We start from the raw sequence: 21,699 nt of genomic DNA on the forward strand, positions 1-21,699 counted from the left end.
ACAACAGTAAGAAGAGTCCATTTACTTAGGTTCTCTCATTCCAATGGAATGTTCTTACTCTGGTGACCGAGTGAGACTATGTACTATATGTAGCCTGTTCAACAGAATAAGTCAACAGAGGAGAGATGCTTCAGATTGGCTAGTTTCGTTATCAGGAACAAGTGCAATGGAAAGACCAAAGACCAATAATTATAGGACTAACTGGGATTTCATAAAGAAAATGATTGAGAAACACTCATAGAGGACTTTGAATTCCCATTTTTCACACACTAAAGTGTGGAGATGCTAAAATCAAGGAACTTTTCTCTTAGGAATAACTGCAGAGAAGGACCAAAGCCTTCTTAAAAAATATTAAAATGTACAAAAAAATCATGATTGAGAAACTCTTCTTGAGATTTTAATTTCAGTTCCCTTTTTGTCATGCAGAAAACTTGTTGGCAGAGCTCCAGTGTCTGTTCTGTGACAGAGAGAATCTAAGATGACACACACCTGTCACAAACCCCACCCATCTCCAACCCACACCTCGGATCTACTGTAGGGCAGCCACTTGACAATAAAGCCCACAGCTCCAGAGGAACTCATTTCACTGTCAAGCTCTCTCTTTAACGGGTAAAATGTTATGGACTATATTTTTACTGCTCAATGGTCTGCTCGCTCTCGTCATTCTTTACTCTTCCCGCTCAAGGTAAATGTTCTTCATATTTCTTTTTCATTCGGATTGTAGAACAAGACATTGTAAATCAATGACGTTATTTGAGTTTAAAAAGGATAAGCCTACAATATTTCAAGGATGAAGTCAATGTCGTTTGCTATAATTTAGTTTCTCTCTCTGATATTGAACATTTTGGTGAAAAGATTAACCAACGTCTCACATACTGTTTACTTAATAATTTACAAAGAAATGTACTTTCTATACAGAAATCAATTAATGAAAAAAATGTCAGGGTAAAAAATGCCTTACTGAACATACAGCATCGCTGAAAGTGCAGGCTAGATCATTAACGTGGATTATCCAATTCTTCATATAACCTTTCCCTAGACCATTCAAACGCAGAGCATTTCTTATATGGTACACATTGATTATGCCCTATTTCCCATTCCCACAGTGTATTACAAGCCTACTTTATGTCTGTACACATCAGCTCGCACAGTTGACTGCTTAAGGGCATGTCCTTATGCCAACTGTGGCGCTACAACCAGTTGGTTTAGTTTGGGAGATGAAGTGATTTAACTCCTTCTATTGAACAGTGTTCATCTTGGTTGACAACTGTCTGTCTGTCTGCTGTCTGTCTGTCCGTTTGTTTCCACCAGACAGAAAAATGAACCACCATTAGACAAAGGCTTCATTCCGTGGCTGGGTCATGCCCTGGAGTTTGGAAAAGATGCTGCAAAGTTTCTAACACGGATGAAACAAAAACATGGTGACATTTTTACGGTAGGAGTTCTCGATGCATTTGTGTGTACAAGCCAGTTTGCTAAAGCAGAAAAATATCCCATGCAGCAACGGGAAATGTAAATTATGTGAATTATAATTCATGGACAATTTTGTAGGGGTTGCTAGATTTTTCCAAAGGGAAACAAACACAAGTCCAACATTTCAAAGTGGAAATTACGAGCCTTTTTAAACCTCAAATACACTACAAGTTAAAACAATTCTGCATCGCAAGAAAGTTTGTCTGCAACAGGGTGATCAAATTGAGATCAATCAATCAAATGTATTTATAAAGCCCTTCATACATCAGCTGATGTCATAAAGTGCTGTACAGAAACCCAGCCTAAAACCCCAAACAGCAAGCAATGCAGGTGTAAAAGCATGGTGGCTGGGAAAAACTCCCTAGAAAGGCCAGAACCTAGGAAGAAACCTAGAGAGGAACCAGGCTATGAGGGGTGGCCAGTTCTCTTCTGGCTGTGCCGGGTGGAGATTATAACAGAACATGGCCAAGATGTTCAAACGTTCATAGATGGCCAGTAGGGTCAAATAAAAGTAATCATAGTGGTTGTTGAGGGTGCAACAGGTCAGCACTGTCAGTTGGCTTTTCATAGCCGATCATTCAGAGTATGTCTACCGCTCCTGCTGTCTCTAGAGAGTTAACAGCAGGTCTGGGACAGGTAGCACGTCTGGTGAAAAGGTCAGGGTTCCATAGCCACAGGCAGAACAGTGGAAAATGGAGCAGCAGCACGGCCAGGTGTACTGGGGACAGCAAGGAGTCATCAGTCCAGGTAGTCCTGAGGCATGGTCCTAGGGCTCATGTCCTCCGATAGAGAGAGAGAAAGAAAGAAAGAAATAGAGAGAAAGAGAAAGAGAGAAAAAGTGAGAGAGAATTAGAGAGAGCATACTTAAATTCACACAGGACACCGGATAAGACAGGAGAAATACTCCATCCTGACACATATACTACTGCAGCATAAATACTGGAGGCTGAGACAGGAGGGGTCGGGAGACACTGTGGCCCCGTCCGACGATACCCCCGGACAGGGCCAAACAGGCAGGATATAACCCCACCCACTTTGCCAAAGCACTGCTACCTACACCACTAGAGGGATATCTTCAACCACCAACTTTCCATCCTGAGACAAGGCCGAGTATAGCCCACAAAGATCTCCGCCATGGCACAACCCAAGGGGGGGCGCCAACCCGGACAGGAAGATCACGTCAGTGACTCAACCCACTCAAGTGACGCACCCCTAATAGGAACGGCATGGAAGAGCACCAGTAAGCCAGTGACTCAGCCCCTGTAATAGGGTTAGAGGCAGAGAATCCCAGTGCAGAGAGGGGAACCGGCCAGGCAGAGACAGCAAGGGCGGTTCGTTGCTCCAGTGCCTTTCCGTCACCTTCACACTCCTGGGCCAGACTACACTCAATCATAGGACCTACTGTAGAGATGAGTCTTCAATAAAGACTTAAAGGTTGAGACCGAGTCTGCGTCTCTCACATGGATAGGCAGACCATTCCATAAAAATGGAGCTCTGTAGGAGAAAGCCCTGCCTCCAGCTGTTTGCTTAGAAATTCTAGGGACAGTAAGGAGGCCTGCGTCTTGTGACCGTAGCGTACGTGTAGGTATGTACGGCAGGACCAAATCGGAAAGATAGGTAGGAGCAAGCCCATGTAATGCTTTGTAGGTTAGCAGTAAAACCTTGAAATCAGCCCTTGCCTTAACAGGAAGCCAGTGTAGAGAGGCTAGCACTGGAGTAATATGATCAATTTCTTTGGTTCTAAGTCAAGATTCTAGCAGCCAATCCTATACTGTATCTGTACCTGAGTACCTCATCAATCTTCAACACATTCTTGATATCTTTGTTACTGAGATAGAAAGGGTTGCTGTGAACCTGGGTAGGTTCTTTTTCAAAAGCTTCTTTCGTCTTTGCAGGGTAGTGCTATGTGCATCTCCTACTCACTACTCATTTTGCTTTCTCAAACAATCTCAAACACTTGTAATGTGCATTGTGACTACGACAGACGTGTACAGACATGGCCGTGGCTTTAACGTTTCAAATAATGTCTCCCAGGTGCGTGTTTGTGGTCGTTACATCACTGTGCTGCTGGATCCTAACTCCTATGACGCGGTCCTCGATGACACAGTCTCTCTGGACTTCAGTCGCTACGCCCAGGTCCTGATGCAAAAGATCTTCAGCCTGAGACTACCCAATCACAACCCAGACACAGAGAGGGCCTGGATGGAACAGTAGGTGTTCTAGACCTGTATCCACATGACCTCACGCCTGACCTCACACACATCCACACCTGTCCACACACGCCATCTTAATCCAATTCCGCTGCATCTACCTGTCCTTGTCAAGGACCATACCGTTTCTATTCTATTCTTTTCTATTACTGTATATGGTATTGTAATGAGACATCATTTTCCACCAGAATAGATTACTTGAAAATTCATTTAATTCTCTGAGGTAACATGTTGTAGCAATAATTCGACCTCTCCATAAAATCCCTGTCCAGGCACTTCCAGGGCCCTAGCCTGGCCAGATTAAGCAGCACCATGCACCTCCACCTCCAGACACTGCTACGGGATGAGGAGAGGAGCTGTAGCCCAGCAGACTGGAGGCAGGATGGCCTCTTCAGCCTCTGTTACAGCTTGCTCTTCGGGTAAGAGCCAGAACCCAGAACCAAATTCTGTCTGGAGTGGCCAGCTACTGTTTGTGTGTTTAACAGTCATCCTGCTCTTCAGGTTACATCAGACATTTCTCTGGGTCACTGGCCCAGGGGTGGATTTAGGCTCAAATGACAGTATCACACCTGGAGAAAATTGCATAACTCTTACACAAGAGGGAAGACGTACTCTTACCCTAGAGTTAATGCTTCTTTCTGTCCTCGTAGGGCTGGGTATCTCACACTGTTCGGTGCAGAGAACAGCAACGACGTCACCGCACTCGCTACTGTCTACAAAGAGTTCCGCACGTTTGATGGTCTCCTCGCCAAACTGGCTCGTTCAACCCTCAAGCAAGGTACATTTACACGTACACCGAGTTTCATCTAATGCACGTGGTCGTACGTCACTTATATCAATACGGAATGGATCTATCCATACAATACGTTTCTGTCTCGCTGTACCTGTTTCTCTGTGTTCGTGTGCATGTCTCTGTGTGTGCCTGTGTCTCGGTGTACCTGTCACTCTGGTGCTATCTAGAACCTAAAAGGGTTCTTCGGCTGCCCCCATAGGATAACCCTTTGAATAACCTTTATGGTTCCAGGTAGAACCCGTTTAGTTCCAGGTAGAAGCCTTTTGGGTTCCATGTAAAACCCTTTCCACAGAGGGTTCTACATGGAACCCTAAAGAGTTCTACCTGGAACCAAAAAGGGTTCTAACTGGAATCAAAAAGGGTTCTCCTATGGGGACAGCTGAAGAACCCTTTTGAACCCTTTTTTCTAAGAGTGTACCTGTCTCTCTCTGGTTGATCTTTCCTCTCTAACCTGTCTCTCTCTCTATGTTGCTAGAGGAGAAGAGGACAGCAAGCCTGTCCCAGGAGAGACTGTGGGAGCTGCTGTCCCCAGCGTGGCTGAGCAGAGGAAAGGGGTCAGAGAGCAGCTCCTGGCAGCAGAGTTACCTCAGCCATCTACAGACGGAAGGAGTGGACACGGAGATGCAGAGACGAGCCATGCTGCTCCAGCTCTGGGTCACCCAGGTGAGTGGGAAAGACAAGAACACACTCACACGCACAGATGCAAGAGCATGTAAGAGCATGCAAGAGCATGCACACACACACACACACACAGACAAGCATACAAATTCACACACAAAAAGCACATGCAAGCACAGGCACACAAGCACAGGCACACAAGCATACACACACATGCACAAATGCACACACACACACACACACACACACACACACACACACACACACACACACACACACACACACACACACACACACACACACACACACACACACACACACACACACACACACACACACACACACACACACACACACACACACACACACACAACATTACAGAGAACCAAGACCAATGCTTTCACAGTGTTCTGCCACACCTGGATGTCACTCTCATACCTTCTCTTCCTGTGTCCTCTTTGAGACCTGTGGCCCTGGCATGAATAGGTTCACAGGATTCTTCTCTCCCAGTGACTCATGACTTCCTTGTTGGCACAGTTGACTTGTTATGTCATTATGTGAGAAGTAATGATTGTTAGGAATGTGACATGAGTTTCTATGAATGTGTTTTCATGGCACCTGGGCTTGTTTGGAGTTCTGTGTAAACTGATCTGGGACAATGGGTTCACACATTCCAGAACATTATTGAAAAAAGAAGAGTTGGCGGGTCGCCCAAACCAACCTGTCTAATTTCAGAATTAGATCAAACGTTAGGTCTACAGTACACAAATTGTAGGACGATTTAGAAGGAAGTGGTATGCTATCAAATACATGAAACACATGGTTTCCATGTGTTTGATGCCATTCCATTTCTCCAGTCCGGCCATTATCATGAGCAGTCCTCCCTTAAGCAGCCTCCACTGATTTAGATGTATCATCTGCAATAGACATCAATGAATATTGATGTCAAAATCCAATATAGATCACAGCAATGAAGCATTATCTAACTCTATATTTATGAGCTCCAGAGGCGGTTTAATAGCAGGCTCCTTGTGGCTTCCTGTCACAAACCAATCCCAAAAAATTGTTATGAATGAGCTGCTGTTGCACTGTGTGGCCAGATGGGGGAGCTAGTGTAATGTCTGTCTGTCTGGTACCTGCCTTCACCACCAGCCTCAGAAAATAATAGAGCCACAGGTGTCATCTGTACCAGGCCTTCTCTGCTCCCTCTGGGACTTTGGCTGCTACTTTCAGCCTGGAGCACTGGAGGCCTAGTCGGCACAATCAGACCAGGGGAGCGGGTAGAGAGTCCTTCGCCAAGATGGAGCCTCTCCCTCTGGGGACCTTGGCTCACCTACCAGGCTGGGATAGGAGAGGACAGCTAGTCCCTTAGCATCACTGTTCCCTGCTTATTAATGTCTTTTCTGGAACAGAGACTCACTGTTCCAGTCACAGACAATCAGACAGAACCAATCACCACTGAAACATATTAGAACTGAGGCTGAGTATAAGGAAGTGCCACGAAGAATATCTTCTGGTTGTTGTCTCTCTCACCACCAGTCGTACAGAGGTACTGTAGGCTTCCTCAGTAACAATACAATACTGAGTGAATCAGAGATGTCACTGAAGTCAAACATTCCAAATGCAGTTCCATGCGGTCTACATACAACAAACTCTCCTACAACAGACACAATCGCTAGATATTGCAAGAAAGTTATGAGAGCTTTATGTTTCTGGCTCTGTGTGTGTTGTTGGGGATTGGGGTGGAGGCAGTTCCACAGTCCAGTGAATCTCTGAACCAGCCTGTCAGTGAGGCTCCAGTCCAATGTCAATATGCCTATGATGGACCCCAGGGAGCCTGTGTCACATTCAGTCCATCACACACCTGACTGCGGCTTTGCTTTCAACACAACTACACCAGTACACAGTGTACGAATACACACTCAGAGGAGTGGAGGAGGAGGTAAAGTTCCTTACCGTGTACACGTCTAATAGTGAATTCAATGGCAATTCAAAGTGTCTCAATCTGATAACAACACTATACAGTGTTGGTAAGAACGTGCAGCATTTGAAATGACTATTTCTACTGCAACACTTCGACTGTAACCCCTACAGCAAACTGGGACAACAAGGCTACACAGGCTACACAGTTTGTGTAGCCTAGTGTCTGTCGTAACGGATCTGTGACGGGACAGGCCAGTGAGTCAACCAGAGATCCATTGGACCTGGTCTTCATCTTGCATTAGCCCTGGTTGTCAGTCGATCGGTGAAGACCTGGCCTGCAAGGGGGTGAGGAGAGAAGCTCCCGGAGCCCACAGCAATTACTGGCTGACAGGTTCAGACAGATGTCTACGCCCTGTCTACACAGCCCTGACAGCTCTGATGGCTCCTCACCTCACCTCAGATCACTACAGTACAGTACAGCAGTATCATGATGCAGGGTGGGATAAAAAAAAATAGAGAAAATAAAAGTAAAGTGAGACTGAAAGAAAGAGAAAAAAAAGAGAGATTTAGATGTATCTAAACCTGCTTCCATTTTCCCCTGGGGGCTTCTTGCAGCGTGTTCACACTGTACAGTACCTGTTGTGGATTTGTCTATAACTGCAAGGTATCTACCTCTCCATGCTCGGTAATGCGTTCACTGTCTTTGACTACATACTCTGGAACTGCAAAACCATTTCTGAACTGACTGTGAGTCTATGTTGTGTTGTTTCATTCCAGGGTAACGCTGGGCCTGCTGCCTTCTGGCTTCTGAGTTTCCTGCTCACGCACCCCGAGGCCATGAGAGCTGTGAGGAAGGAGATCAGAGGCCTGCGTCTACAGGAGGACTGCTCTCTACAGCGACACCCTCTGGACACACTGGAGCACCACAGCACACCTGTGTTCGGTAAGAGCTCAAGCAACCTCCTCTATTACTCACTCACACTCTCTTCCACCTCAGGGCTCTCAAGGCTCTGCCTGTCCAGCCAAAGACATGCAGTGAAATATTGAACTGAAGCTCGTGTGAACTGTGTGGAATAACAAAGTGAAAAAAGGGAAGATTCAGAGAGCTGAATGAGTAAAGATTGATAAATATTTTTTTGTTGTTGCTGTGGTTGAATAAGGTTAAAGTTTGCTTGCCACAGGGTGATATTAGAACATATTCTTGTGATCCATAGCATTCCAGAAGGACATACCTATAGTTTTATGATTGTGTAGTCTGGTGGCAGATCAGTTTGTACTATATAACGCCTATGGTTGTTCAAATCAAATCAAATGTTATTTGGCACATGCGGCGAATACAACAGGTGTAGTAGACCTGACAGTGAAATGCTTACTTACAAGCCCTTAACCAACAATGCAGTTTTAACAAAAAAATTAAAAATAAATAAAAATATCAAATAATTATAGAGCAGCAGTAAAATAGCAATAGCAAGGCTATATACATGGGGTACCGGTACAGAGTCAATGTGCGGGGGCACTGGTTAGTCGAGGTAATTGAGGAAATATGTACATGTAGGTAGAGTTATTAAGGTGACTATGCATAGATAATAACAGAGAGTAGCTGCAGCGTAAAAGAGGGGGGGTACTGAAAATAGTCTGGGTAGCCATTTGATTAGATGTTCAGGAGTCTTATGGCTTGGGGGTAAAAGCTGTTTAGAAGCCTCTTGGACCTAGACTTGGCGCTCCGGTACCACTTGCCGTGCTGTAGCAGAGAGAACAGTCTATGACTAGGGTGGCTGGAGTCTTTGACAAATCTTAGGGCCTTGCTCTGACACCGCCTGGTATAGAGGTCCTGGATGGCAGGATGTACTGGGCCGTATGCACTACCCTCTGTAGTGCCTTGTGGTCGGAGGCCGAGCAGTTGCCATACCAGGCAGTGATGCAACCCACCAGGATGCTCTCGATGGTGTAGCTGTAGAACCTTTTGAGGATCTGAGGACCCATGCCAAATACTTTCAGTCTCCTGAGGGAGAATAGGTTTTGTTGTGCCCTCTTTACGACTGTCTAGGTGTGCTTGGACCATGTTAGTTTGTTGGTGATGTGGACACCAAGGAACTTGAAGCTCTCAACCTGCTCCACTACAGCCCCGTAGATTCGAACGGGGGCGTGCTCGGTCCTCCTTTTCCTGTAGTCCACAATCATCTCCTTTGTCTTGATCACGTTGAGGGAGAGGTTGTTGTCCTGGCGCCACACAGTCAGGTCTCTGACCTCCTCCCAATAGGCTTTCTCATCGTTGTCGGTGATCAGGCCTACCACTGTCGTGTCATTGGCAAACTTAATGATGGTGTTGGAGTCGTGCCTGGCCGTGCAGTCATGAGTGAACAGGGAGTACAGGATGGGACTGAGCAGGCACCCCTGAGGGGCCCTCGTGTTGAGGATCAGCGTGGCGGATGTGTTACTACCTACCCTTACCACCTGGGGGCGGCCTGTCAGGAAATCCAGGATCTAATTGCAGAGGGAGGTGTTTAGTCCCAGGGTCCTTAGCTTAGTGATGAGCTTCTTTGAGGGCAGTATGGTGTTGAACGCTGAGCAACGAATAGCATTCTCACATAGGTTTTCCTTTTGTCCAGGTGTGAAAGGGCAGTGTGGAGTGCAATAGAGATTGCGTCATCTGTGGATCTGTTGGGGCGGTATTCAAATTGGAGTGTGTCTAGGGTTTCTGGGATAATGGTGTTGATTTGAGCCATGACCAGCCTTTCAAAGCACTTCATGGCTACAGATGTGAGTGCTACGGGTCGGTAGTTGTTTAGGCAGGTTACCTTAGTGTTCTTGGGCACAGGGACTATGGTGGTCTGCTTGAAACATGTTGGTATTACAGACTCAGACAGGGAGAGGTTGAAAATGTCAGTGAAGACAATTGCCAGTTGGTCAGCGTATGCTCGGAGTACACGTCCTGGTAATCTGTCTGGCCCTGCAACCTTGTGAATGTTGACCTGCTGTCAACCATTGGAGTTGGCTTTACAACACAAACAGATCTGGGACAAGGGTAATGATCATGATTATTGAAGGTGAATGATTATTCACAGGATTATTCACATGCACCCGGCAGCCACCCCTTTGACATCATACGTATTGTTCCTCCCTCCAATCACAGACAGTGTTCTGAGTGAGACCCTGCGTCTGACTGCTGCTGCCATCATCACCAGAGAGGTGGTCCAGGACAAGACCCTTCGTCTGGCCAGTGGACAGGCATACGACCTCAGACAGGGGGACAGGGTGTGTATGTTCCCCTTCCTCAGCCCTCAGATGGACCCCCAGATACACCACGATCCACAGGTAATACAACACAATACTGTTACCTGACAAAGACCCAGTTGGTGTTGAAATATTGTCTGAATAAATGGAACACCTGCCAGTGTACAGATTTCTTTTAGATTTAGATTACTGTTCAGTCTAATCCAGCACCTAGGACAAAAGCTTTTACGAATGTGTGCCTACAAGCCATAGACTGTTCTCTCTGCTTCTGCACAGGAAGTCTGACATCAACAGGCTCCTGAACAGCTTCTATCCCAAGCCATAAGACTGATAGTTAGCTAACAAAATGGCCACACAGACTATCTGAATTGACCGTTGTATTTTTATTTTTGCACTGTCTCTATGCACACTCACAGGAATATATACACTCACGCACACTGACACTGACACTCCAACACAAACATAACATGCACACACATTTATACTGACTCTACACACACACGCACACACTCACATACATTCATAATTTAGGATGCTGCTGCTCTGTTTATTATATATCCTGTTGCCTAGTCACCTTACCCTTATACATATCTACCTCTTATCACTCCAGTATCCCTGCACATTGTCAATGTGGTAGTGGAACTGACGCTTACTTACTTTCTCCTGTTATTCTTATTTCTTATTTTTATTTATTGTGTGATTTTGTTCGACCTTGTAATTTTTAGTACTACACTAACTACGTTACTATCCAAAGTATCCAAAGTTTTCATGCGAGCAAACATATAAAAAAAAATCAAGACGGCTGTAATGGAAACAGGAAGTTACGGTACAATTTTATAAATGCCAACAGGTATAGAGGTCCTGGATGGCAGGAAGCCATTTGTTATGTTACAGCCTTATTCAGAAATGGATTCAATAGTTTTTCCCTCATCAATCTACACAAAATACCCCATAATGACAAAGCAAAAACAAGTTATGCAACAAAACAAACAGGAATATTACATTTACATAAGTATTCAGACCGTTTACTCAGTACTTTGTTGAAACACCTTTTGCAGCGATTATAGCCCAGAGTCTTCTTGCGTATGATGCTACAAGCTTGGTGTCAGGACCCGGTGCGAGAAACAGTCACTAATAATAGGCAGAACCCAGAAGATGAGGCAGACACAGCAGTACTAGAGATGGTGGTTTAATAAAAAATGGATATCTTCCAACAATAAAAAGAAAATCCACAAAGTGATAAGAACCGCAAGGGAAAAAACAAACCTCAAAAGACTAATCCAAAAAACACAAGAACAAAACCAGAGAACCTCTGGAAAATCAAACAAGATAAATATCTATATCAAACAAGGCTTGGGCTGGGGCTGGGTGCTAACTTACAAACACTGAGCAAGGAACTAAGGAACACACAGGGTTTAAATACTAACAAGGGAATGACTTACAGGTGCAAACAATAATTGGAGCAAGAAAAACAAAAGGTACAAAAAGGTGCAAGGGGGACATCTAGTGAACAAAACCTAAACAGTCCTGGCCAAAACCTGACAGAATCCCCCCCCTAGGAACGGCTCCTGACGTTCCTACCAGCCTTCTCAGGGTGGAGGACCCTGAACTGACGAATGAGGTCAGGGTCCAGTATGTCCTTGGCAGGAACCCAGGAGCGCTCCTCGGGACCGTAGCCTTCCCAGTCCACCAGATACTGCCAGGACCGCTGCACCCGGCGGGAATCCAGTATCCGGTGGACGGTATAAGCCGACTGGCCTCCGATGACACGGGCGGAGGGGGAGGTCTGCCTGCCGGGATAAGGGGAGAAAAAACAACAGGTTTTAATAAAGAAATGTGAAATGTGGGATTGATCTTAAGGGATCTGGGTAAGTGTAGGCGAAAAGTAACGGGATTGACTCTCCTGGCTATCTTAAAGGGACCGATGAATCTCTGGGACAGCTTGCGAGACTCCACCCTTAGCGGTAAGTTTTTTGTTGAGAGCCATACTCTCTGGCCGGGGTACAGGGTGGGACCGGGACGGCGACGTCTGTTGGCTTGTCGCTGGTACTGCTGTGAGGAACGCAGAAGATTAAGACGGGCCTTCTTCCACGTAAGCCGACAGCGTCTGATGAACCTCGAGGCTGAAGGCACTCTGACTTCTGCCTCCTGGTCCGGGAACAATAGCGGAGCATAGCCAAACTGACACTCATGCGGAGACATACCAGTGGAGGAGGAGCACAAGGTGTTGTGCGCGTACTCGGCCCAAACAATGAAGGATGACCATGTGGACGGGTTGTTGGAAACCATACATCTGAGGGTGGTTTCCAGCTCCTGATTCATCCTCTCAGTTTGGCCGTTGGACTCCGGATGGTACCCTGAAGATAAACTGGCCGTGGCCCCTATGAGTTGGCAGAAGGCCTTCCAAAACCTTGAGGCGAACTGGGGACCTCTGTCGGAAACCATATCTTGCGGGATACCAAAGACTCGGAACACATGGTTAATCACCAACTCAGCTGTTTCCTTGGCAGAAGGTAATTTGGTCAAGGGAACAAACCTGGCCGCCTTAGAAAACCTGTCGATGATGACTAGGATAGTAGTATTACCATGGGACGGAGGAAGGCCAGTAATAAAGTCCAACGAGATATGGGACCAGGGTCGGTGGGGAATAGATAAAGGATGAAGGAGTCCTTGAGGGCGGAGGTGAGAAGATTTGCCCTGGCAGCACACGGGACAGGCCTTGACGAAAGGCCTGTCCCGTGTTTATGGTGGGCCACCAGAACTTACGCTGAATGAACTCCAAGGTGCGACCTACGCCCGGGTGACAGGTGAGGCGAGAGGAGTGCCCCCACAGAAGGACTTGGGATCTTGCTGCCTTGGGAACAAACAACCGATTAGCAGGACCTCCTCCAGGGCCCGGTTCGATGGCTTGAGCTTGTTTCACGGTATCCTCCACTTGCCACGAGATCGGAGCCACGATCTTAGCGGCCGGAAGGACAGTCATGTCAGTATCTTCTCGAATGGCAGGAGAGTAGATTCGTGACAAGGCGTCCGGTTTGAGATTCTTCGACCCGGGTCTATAGGTGAGGATAAACTGAAATCGGCTGAAGAAAAGAGACCATCGAGCTTGTCTGGAGTTCAACCGCTTCGCCTGCTGGATATACTCCAGATTTTTGTGGTCCGTAAGCACTTGAAACGGTTGAGAAGCCCCCTCGAGCCAGTGTCTCCATTCCTTCAATGCCATCTTAACTGCTAGGAGTTCACGATCCCCCACATCGTAATTCCTCTCGGCCGGGGTAAGCCGGTGAGAGAAGAAGGCGCAAGGATGAAGCTTCTTGTCTTCACCCCTCTGAGACAGGACAGCTCCAACCCCAACCTCTGATGCGTCTACCTCCACCACAAAAGGTTCATCCGCCGTTGGTAGTGTCAGGATGGGAGCAGAGAGGATGCGCTGCTTGAGTCCTTGGAAGGCCGTCTCAGCCTCTCTTCCCCACAGAAACCTTGTGTTGCCACCCTTGGTTACAGCTGAGAGAGGGGCTGCCACCGAGCTGAAGTTCTTGATGAACTTGCGGTAAAAGTTGGTGAAGCCCAGGAAACGCTGAACTTCCTTAACGGACTTGGGGGTGGGCCAATCCGCTACCGCCCCTACCTTCTTGGGGTCCATCTGGACTCGACCGGGTTCCACTATAAATCCCAGGAATTGTACTCGAGAGGAATGGAATTCACACTTTTCCGGCTTAACGTACAAATGGCTGTCTAGGAGGCGTTTGAGCACTTGTCTGACATGCTTGGTGTGTTCTTGAAGGGAGCTCGAAAAGATGAGGATGTCATCCAAGTAAACAAACACGAAAATGTTAAGCATATCCCTAAGCACATCGTTTATGAGCGCTTGGAACACAGCCGGGGCGTTGGTCAGGCCGAAGGGCATCACCAAGTATTCGTAGTGACCAGTAGGCGTGTTGAAAGCGGTCTTCCACTCGTCACCGGGTTTGATCCGCACAAGATGGTATGCGTTCCGCAGGTCAAGCTTAGTGAAGACCACTGCTTCCTGGAGCAGCTCAAAGGCTGTGGCCATAAGGGGTAGCGGGTAGCGGTTACGGACGGTTATGGCATTAAGTCCCCGGTAGTCGATGCAAGGACGTAATCCCCCGTCTTTTTTGGCCACAAAGAAAAACCCTGCTCCCGCCGGCGAGGTGGATGGACGCATGAGGCCTGCTGCCAGAGAGTCCTTGATGTAGGTATCCATAGCAGCTCGTTCGGGAGGAGATAGGGAAAAGATCCGACCCCTGGGGGGGCAGGTGCCCGGAAACAGGTCGATGGGGCAATCGTAAGGTCTATGGGGTGGTAGTTTGGTGGCCCTCTGTTTGCTAAATACCGGTTTGAGGTCATGGTAACACTCGGGAACTCGGGACAGGTCGATGGATTCTAGAGACTCGGGAGGGGAACTCGGGGAACTTGGGAAGATACAAGTGGCTTGGCACGTAGGACCCCACTGCTTGATAGTGCCCACAGACCAGTCGATGTGAGGGTTATGGCTGTGAAGCCAGGGGTATCCAAGGACGAGAGGGAACTCGGAACACGAGGTCAGATGAAAGTTCATCACTTCCTGGTGTTGGGAAACTGAAAGTCGCAAGGGGGTAGTGACACGAGTGACAAGTCCAGATCCCAAAGGGCTTCCATCCAACGTAGTAACCCTTATGGGGTCACTTAGAGGTTCAGAGGGAACGCCATTCTCCTTCGCCCAGACACCATCCATGAAGTTACCTGCGGCTCCAGAGTCTACCAAGGCTTGAAGGGGAAGCTCGTGGTTGTCCCAGGAAAGGGTAACTGGAATGAGCAGGCGGGAGTTGGATGGATGGGAGGAGGTTATGTTTCCCGTTACAGTCCTCCCAGGCCTGCACGGGAGAGTGCGTTTTCCCTGGAGCCCGGGACACGTGGAGAGGAAATGGCCCGGTTTGCCGCAATATAGACAGCATCGCTCCCTCATCCGGCGGTCTCTCTCAGCCTGGGAGATGCGTCCAACCTGCATGGGTTCCGGTGGAGTCAGCGAGGATAAAGGTGGAGACTCGGAGCTGGGACCGATAGGAGCTAGGGTGAGAGATCTACGGTTGAGCTCTCTCTCTCTCAGACGCTGGTCTATGCGTGAAGCCAACTTGATCAGGGACTCGAGGTTGTCTGGTGGTTCCCGAGTGGCCAGTTCATCTTGGATGGTGTCGGAAAGACCCTTCAAAAAGCACACTGTGAGCGCCTCGTCGTTCCAGCCACTCGCTGCTGCCACTGTGTGGAACTGGATGGCATAGTCCGTCACGCTGCGCCGACCTTGGCGGAGAGTCAGGAGCTGTTTGGCTGAGTCAGGACCGCTGGTAGGACCTTGAAACACTCGCTTGAATTCTTCAGCAAAGGTAGAGTAGCTGGCACAGCAGGGACTTTGGGCATCCCACACAGCAGTAGCCCAGGCTAGGGCTTTTTCAGACAGCAGGGTGATGATATATGCTATCTTGGACCGGTCGGTGGGAAACGACGAGGGTTGCAGCTCGAAGGAGAGAGAACATTGGGTGAAAAACCCCTTACAAACACTCGGATCACCTGAGAACCGTTGGGGAGGCGGCAGACGAGGTTCAGCCAGGGGGTTAACTGCCACGGGCACTTGAATCTGATGAACTGGAGCAGAAGCGGTTGCAGGAGAAAGTTGATCAGAAATCTGCTTTATGGAAGTCATCATCTCCGACAGAAGTTGAGAATGTCCAGCCAGTAAGGCCTCTTGCTGAACCAGAGCAGCTTCGTGACGTTGGACAGTCCCCTCGTGGTGGGACAGCATGGGAAAAAAGTCCTGGGTACTGGCTGCCTCTGGGTTCATATGAATTGGCTCAGTGTTTCTGTCAGGACCCGGTGCGAGAAACAGTCACTAATAATAGGCAGAACCCAGAAGATGAGGCAGACACAGCAGTACTAGAGATGGTGGTTTAATAAAAAATGGATATCTTCCAACAATAAAAAGAAAATCCACAAAGTGATAAGAACCGCAAGTGAAAAAACAAACCTCAAAAGACTAATCCAAAAAACACAAGAACAAAACCAGAGAACCTCTGGAAAATCAAACAAGAGAAATATCTATATCAAACAAGGCTTGGGCTGGGGCTGGGTGCTAACTTACAAACACTGAGCAAGGAACTAAGGAACACACAGGGTTTAAATACTAACAAGGGAATGACTTACAGGTGCAAACAATAATTGGAGCAAGAAAAACAAAAGGTACAAAAAGGTGCAAGGGGGACATCTAGTGAACAAAACCTAAACAGTCCTGGCCAAAACCTGACACTTGGCACACCTGTATTTGGGGAGTTTCTCCCATTCTTCTCTGCAGATCCTCTCAAGCTCTATCAGGTTGGATGGGGAGCGTCGCTGCACAGCTATTTTCAGGCCTCTCCAGAGATGTTCATTTCCGGGCTCCGGCTGGGCCATTCAAGGACATTTAGAGACTTGTCCCAAAGCCACTCCTGCGTTGTCTTGGCTGTGTACTTAGGGTCGTTGTCCTGTTGGAAGGTGAACCTTCGCCCCAGTCTGAAGCCCTCAAGGATCTCTCTGTACTTTGCTCCGTTCATCTTTCCATTGATCCTGACTAGTCTCCCAGTCTCTGCCACTGAAAAACCTCCCCATAGCATGATGCTGTCACCACCATGCTTCACCGTAGAGATGGTGCCAGGTTTCCTCCAGACGTGACGCTTGGCATTCAAGCCAAAGAGTTCAATCTTGGATTCATCTGACCAGAGAATCTTGTCCTTTAGGTGCCTTTTGGCAAACTCCAAGGGGGTTGTGATGTGCCTTTTACTGAGGAGTGGCTTCCGTCTGGCCACTCTACCATAAAGGCCTGATTGATGGAGTACTGCAGAGATGGTTGTCCTTCTGGAAGGTTCTTCCATCTCCACAGAGGAACTCTGGAGCTCTGTCAGAGTGACCATCGGGTTCTTGGTCACCTCCCTGACCAAGGCCCTTCTCCCCCAATTGCTCAGTTTGGCCGGGCAGCCAGCTCTAGGAATAGTCTTGGTGGTTCCAAACTTCTTCCATGTAAGAATGATGGAGGTCACTGTGTTCTTAGGGACCATCAATACTGCAGAAATGTTTTGGTACCCTTCCATAGATCTGTGCCTAGACACAATCCTGTCTCGGAGCTCTACGGACAATTCATTCGACCTCATGACTTGGTTTTTGCACTGACATGCACTGTCAACTGTGGGACCTTATATAGACAGGTGTGTGCATTTCCAAATCATGTCTAATCAATTGAATTTACCACAGGTGGACTCCAATCAGGTTGTAGAAACATCTCAAGGATGATCAATGGAAACAGGATGTAACTGAGCTCAATGTCGAGTCTCGTAGCAAAGGGTCTGAATACTTATGTCAACAAGTTATTTCTGTTTTTAATCTTTAATACATTTGCAAACATTCAAAAAAAAAGCTGTTTTCGCTTTCTATTATGGGGTATTGTGTGTCGATTGATGTGGAAAACATTTAATTTAATCAATTTTAGAATAAGGCTGTAACGTAACAAAATGTTGAAAAAGTCAAGGGGTTTGAATACTTTCTGAATGCACTGTATAGGACAGACACTTCAGAACAAACTTCCTTTAGATCGTTTTTTGGGGACTATCTATTGTTCCATGTGGTGAATCTGTTATTCAATGTGTTTGTATGGGCCAAACGTTGTTTTATATATATTTTTTATACTTCCAAATTCCTAATCAAATAGCTAAATGATCCTTGGCATGAAAATCTGTCACCAAATGGATGGAAACTAGCTATTGATATTGATTACTGCATTGTTGAGTTTGGAGCTTGCAAGACAGGCATTTCATTGTACTTGTGCATGTGACATTAAAACTTGAAACAACCTCTCAATACAATACATTACAGCAATCTGTTGAATTAAGTCAATACTCTCATTGGAAAATAATATGTTTTTCTTAACTGACTTGCCTTGTTAAATAAAGGTTAAATAAATAAAAAATATATTTTAAAAATACACAAACATGGTGAGGGTGAAAGTGTTTCTGAGTATAGTACTGAGTACTGAGTACTGAGTATAGTACTACTGAATCAGGCTTTGTCTGCTGAGCTAATACAATGACTCTAATAGAATGACTCTAATAGAATGACTCTAATACAATGACTCTAATAGAATGACTCTAATAGAATGACTCTAATAAAATGACTCTAATAGAATGACTCTAATAGAATGACTCAAATAGAATGACTCAAATAGAATGACTAATAGAATGACTCAAATACAATGACTCAAATATAATGACTCTAATAGAATGCCTTTAATACAATGACTCAAATAGAATGACTCAAATAGAATGACTCAAATAGAATGACTCTAATAGAATGACTCTAATACAATGACTCAAATACAATGACTCAAATACAATGACTCAAATAGAATGACTCAAATAGAATGACTCAAATAGAATGACTCAAATACAATGACTCAAATAGAATGATTCAAATATAATGACTCAAATACAATGACTCTAATAGAATGACTCTAATAGAATGACTCTAATAGAACGACTCTAATAGAACGACTCTAATAGAACGACTCTAATAGAATGACTCTAATACAATGACTCAAATAGAACGACTCTAATAGAACGACTCTAATGGAATGATTTGAATAGAATGACTCAAATAGAATGACTCAAATACAATGACTCAAATAGAATGACTCTAATAGAACGACTCTAATAGAACGACTCTAATAGAACGACTCTAATAGAATGACTCTAATACAATGACTCAAATAGAACGACTCTAATAGAACGACTCTAATAGCATGATTTGAATAGAATGACGCTATAGGAGGGCTCATTGTAATGTAATGGCTGGAATGGAATCAACAGAACAGAGTCAAACATGTGGTTTCCGTATGTGTTTGATACCGTTCCATTTAATCCATTCCAGCCATTACAAAGAGCCCGTCCTTCTATAGCTCCTTCCACCAGCCTCATCTGGTGTGAGTGCGTGTCTCATACACAGTGTTGTACTACGCAGTGTTTAAATGGCGCCAGGATTACATGATGGAAAGGTTAAAGGGCTAAGAAAGGAGATCCCATGGGGATTAGCTGGTTAAAGGCTGTAATGTGTGTGTGTGTGTGTGTGTGTGTGTGTGTGTGTGTGTGTGTGTGTGTGTGTGTGTGTGTGTGTGTGTGTGTGTGTGTGTGTGTGTGTGTGTGTGTGTGTGTGTGTGTGTGTGTGTGTGTGTGTGTGTGTGTGTGTGTGTGTGTGTGTGTGTGTGTGTGTGTCTGTGTGTGTGTGTGTGTGTGTGTGTGTGTGTGTGTGTGTGTGTGTGTGTGTGTGTGTGTGTGTGTGTGTGTGTGTGTGTGTGTGTGTGGTGTGTGTGTGTGTGTGTGTGTTTGCATGCAGCATCACTGGAGCTACTTAATGTACTGTGGCATCTATCTATCACAATAACTTTAGTTTTTTCTTCTTCTCTGCTTTACAGACATTTCAATATGACCGCTTCCTAAATGCAGACGGGACAGAAAAGAAGAAGTTCTATAAGGGCGGGGAGAGACTAAAGTATTACACCATGCCATGGGGTGCAGGCAACAACATGTGTGTAGGGAGAAACTTTGCAGTCAGTGGCATCAAACAGTGAGTGTGATATGACATTCTCCGCCTGTTTTCCCTCACACATAGCCTGGTCCCACTTCTGTTTGTGTTGTCTTGCTAACTTCTGTTGTTATTGTCACGTGACAATGACCATAGGAGTTGGCAAGACAGCACAATTAGGCTACCTTTCACCTAAGTACATCTAAACCACCCAACGTTGTTCATACATCGTTTCCCCCAATGAATCAGTTCATTAGCAAGGTATTAATGATTCATGAGGCATTTACAATCACCTGAAGATCGCTGCCATAGGCCAGTTGCTTTCAAACATCTCCTGGTGGGAGGAGCTATAGGAGGATGGGCTTATTGCCATGGCTGGAATGGAATCAATGGAATGGTACCAAGCACATCAAACACATGGAAACCCCTGTTGGACTCCGTTCCATTGATTCCATTCCAGCCATTACAATGAGCTTGTCCTCTGAGACATGTACCATTACTGTAGCACACACTCACAGTCGTTAACGGCCATTTCAATAATTCAAGCCAACATTTTAACTCAATAGAGATACCATACAACAGAACAGCTAAGCAGACAGAACGATCAATATAGATAAAGGGATGATCTGAGAAGTGGATTTTCTTAGTTGTTCATATGATATACTACACGCTACAAACATAGCCTAAGGCAGTGGTTTTCAAACCTTGCCTCGGGGGCGCCCAGCCATTCCATGTATTTGAACTATTCTAGAGCTAGCAAACCTGATTCCAATCGTCAACTGATCATAAAGCCCTTGACTAGGTTAACACTAGCCTCATCTGGTATGTACTGTATGTACAGCAGTAGAGGGGTAGAGGGTCCTTGAAGAAAATCAGAGTGCTGATGTCAGTGTCTTTCTGTGCCGGATATCAGTAGTTCAAAGGTAGAATCCTAGTTATCCACAGTGAGAGTAAGAGGCCAGATGATAATATGGGAAGATGGTGGAACAGCTGTGCACATACAGTATGTGCTCGCAACCTCTAGGCTTTACCATATGTGTGATATGCAAATAGTGTATTACATGGCCGACTACATCCAGATGTATTTCTGCAGGCATTGTGTACATTATTCTTTAACCCTTTCAATGCATGCTGGGTGATTGATATTGTTACAGACAGTTATATAATATGAGGTCACCTGTCATTATTTTTCTGCTAGCTAGTGTTCTTCGTGCCTCCAGAGCCATGCTAGTTGTCCTATACTCCCAATGGGGGTCAAGAGGATTGACTTAACTAACCTTACTCTCCTTCTATGTGATTCTCAGGTTTGTGTTCATGGTCCTCTCCCGGCTGGACCTGGAGCTGTGTGACCCAACCGCCATCGTCCCTCCGGTCAATCCCAGTCGCTATGGTTTCGGGATGCTCCAGCCCGACGGAGACCTGGAGGTCCGCTACAGACTCAAGACTCTGCACTAGGACACGACCCCTAACCTCTGACTCCTGCATCCTGCACTAGAACTAGGACATGATTAGCCTGGTCCCAGATCTGTTTGTGCTGTATAGCCATGTTTGGCATGACAATGGCATTAGGAGTTGGCAAGACAGCACAACCAAATCTGGGACCAGGCTAGGACATGACTTCCTCCTACATCCTCCTGACACTGACTGCACTCAATACAAATCAGTTTCATGTTTTTATTTATAGTTTTTTTAAATATTGTTTTTACATTCAAACTATATCACTTGTACTGTATATCTCTGTATAATAAATAATGTATCTGAATTACTTGCTTGTGTTGCTTGTCTCTCAAGACCAAATGCCTTGAATGAACTGCACATCATCATAACCTTACCCATATGGCGAAGTGCACACAT

At 46.0% G+C, this 21,699-nt stretch overlaps 1 protein-coding gene across 1 annotated transcript; it reads left to right on the forward strand.

The window, feature by feature from the left end:
* The first annotated feature begins 530 nt into the window (after positions 1–530).
* On the forward strand, positions 531–21,610 carry ptgis (prostaglandin I2 (prostacyclin) synthase). Its single transcript, XM_071381044.1, has 10 exons — positions 531–685; positions 1,312–1,435; positions 3,508–3,683; positions 3,956–4,102; positions 4,334–4,461; positions 4,952–5,139; positions 7,795–7,960; positions 10,151–10,332; positions 19,736–19,887; positions 21,150–21,610. The coding sequence occupies exons 1-10, from the start codon at positions 615–617 to the stop codon at positions 21,298–21,300; spliced, it is 1,485 nt and encodes a 494-aa protein (XP_071237145.1). The 5' UTR covers positions 531–614; the 3' UTR covers positions 21,301–21,610.
* Positions 21,611–21,699: the final 89 nt, after the last annotated feature.

The sequence above is a fragment of the Salvelinus alpinus genome, chromosome 2, assembly GCF_045679555.1.
Source record: "Salvelinus alpinus chromosome 2, SLU_Salpinus.1, whole genome shotgun sequence".
In the NCBI taxonomy this organism is placed as follows: Eukaryota; Metazoa; Chordata; class Actinopteri; order Salmoniformes; family Salmonidae; genus Salvelinus; species Salvelinus alpinus.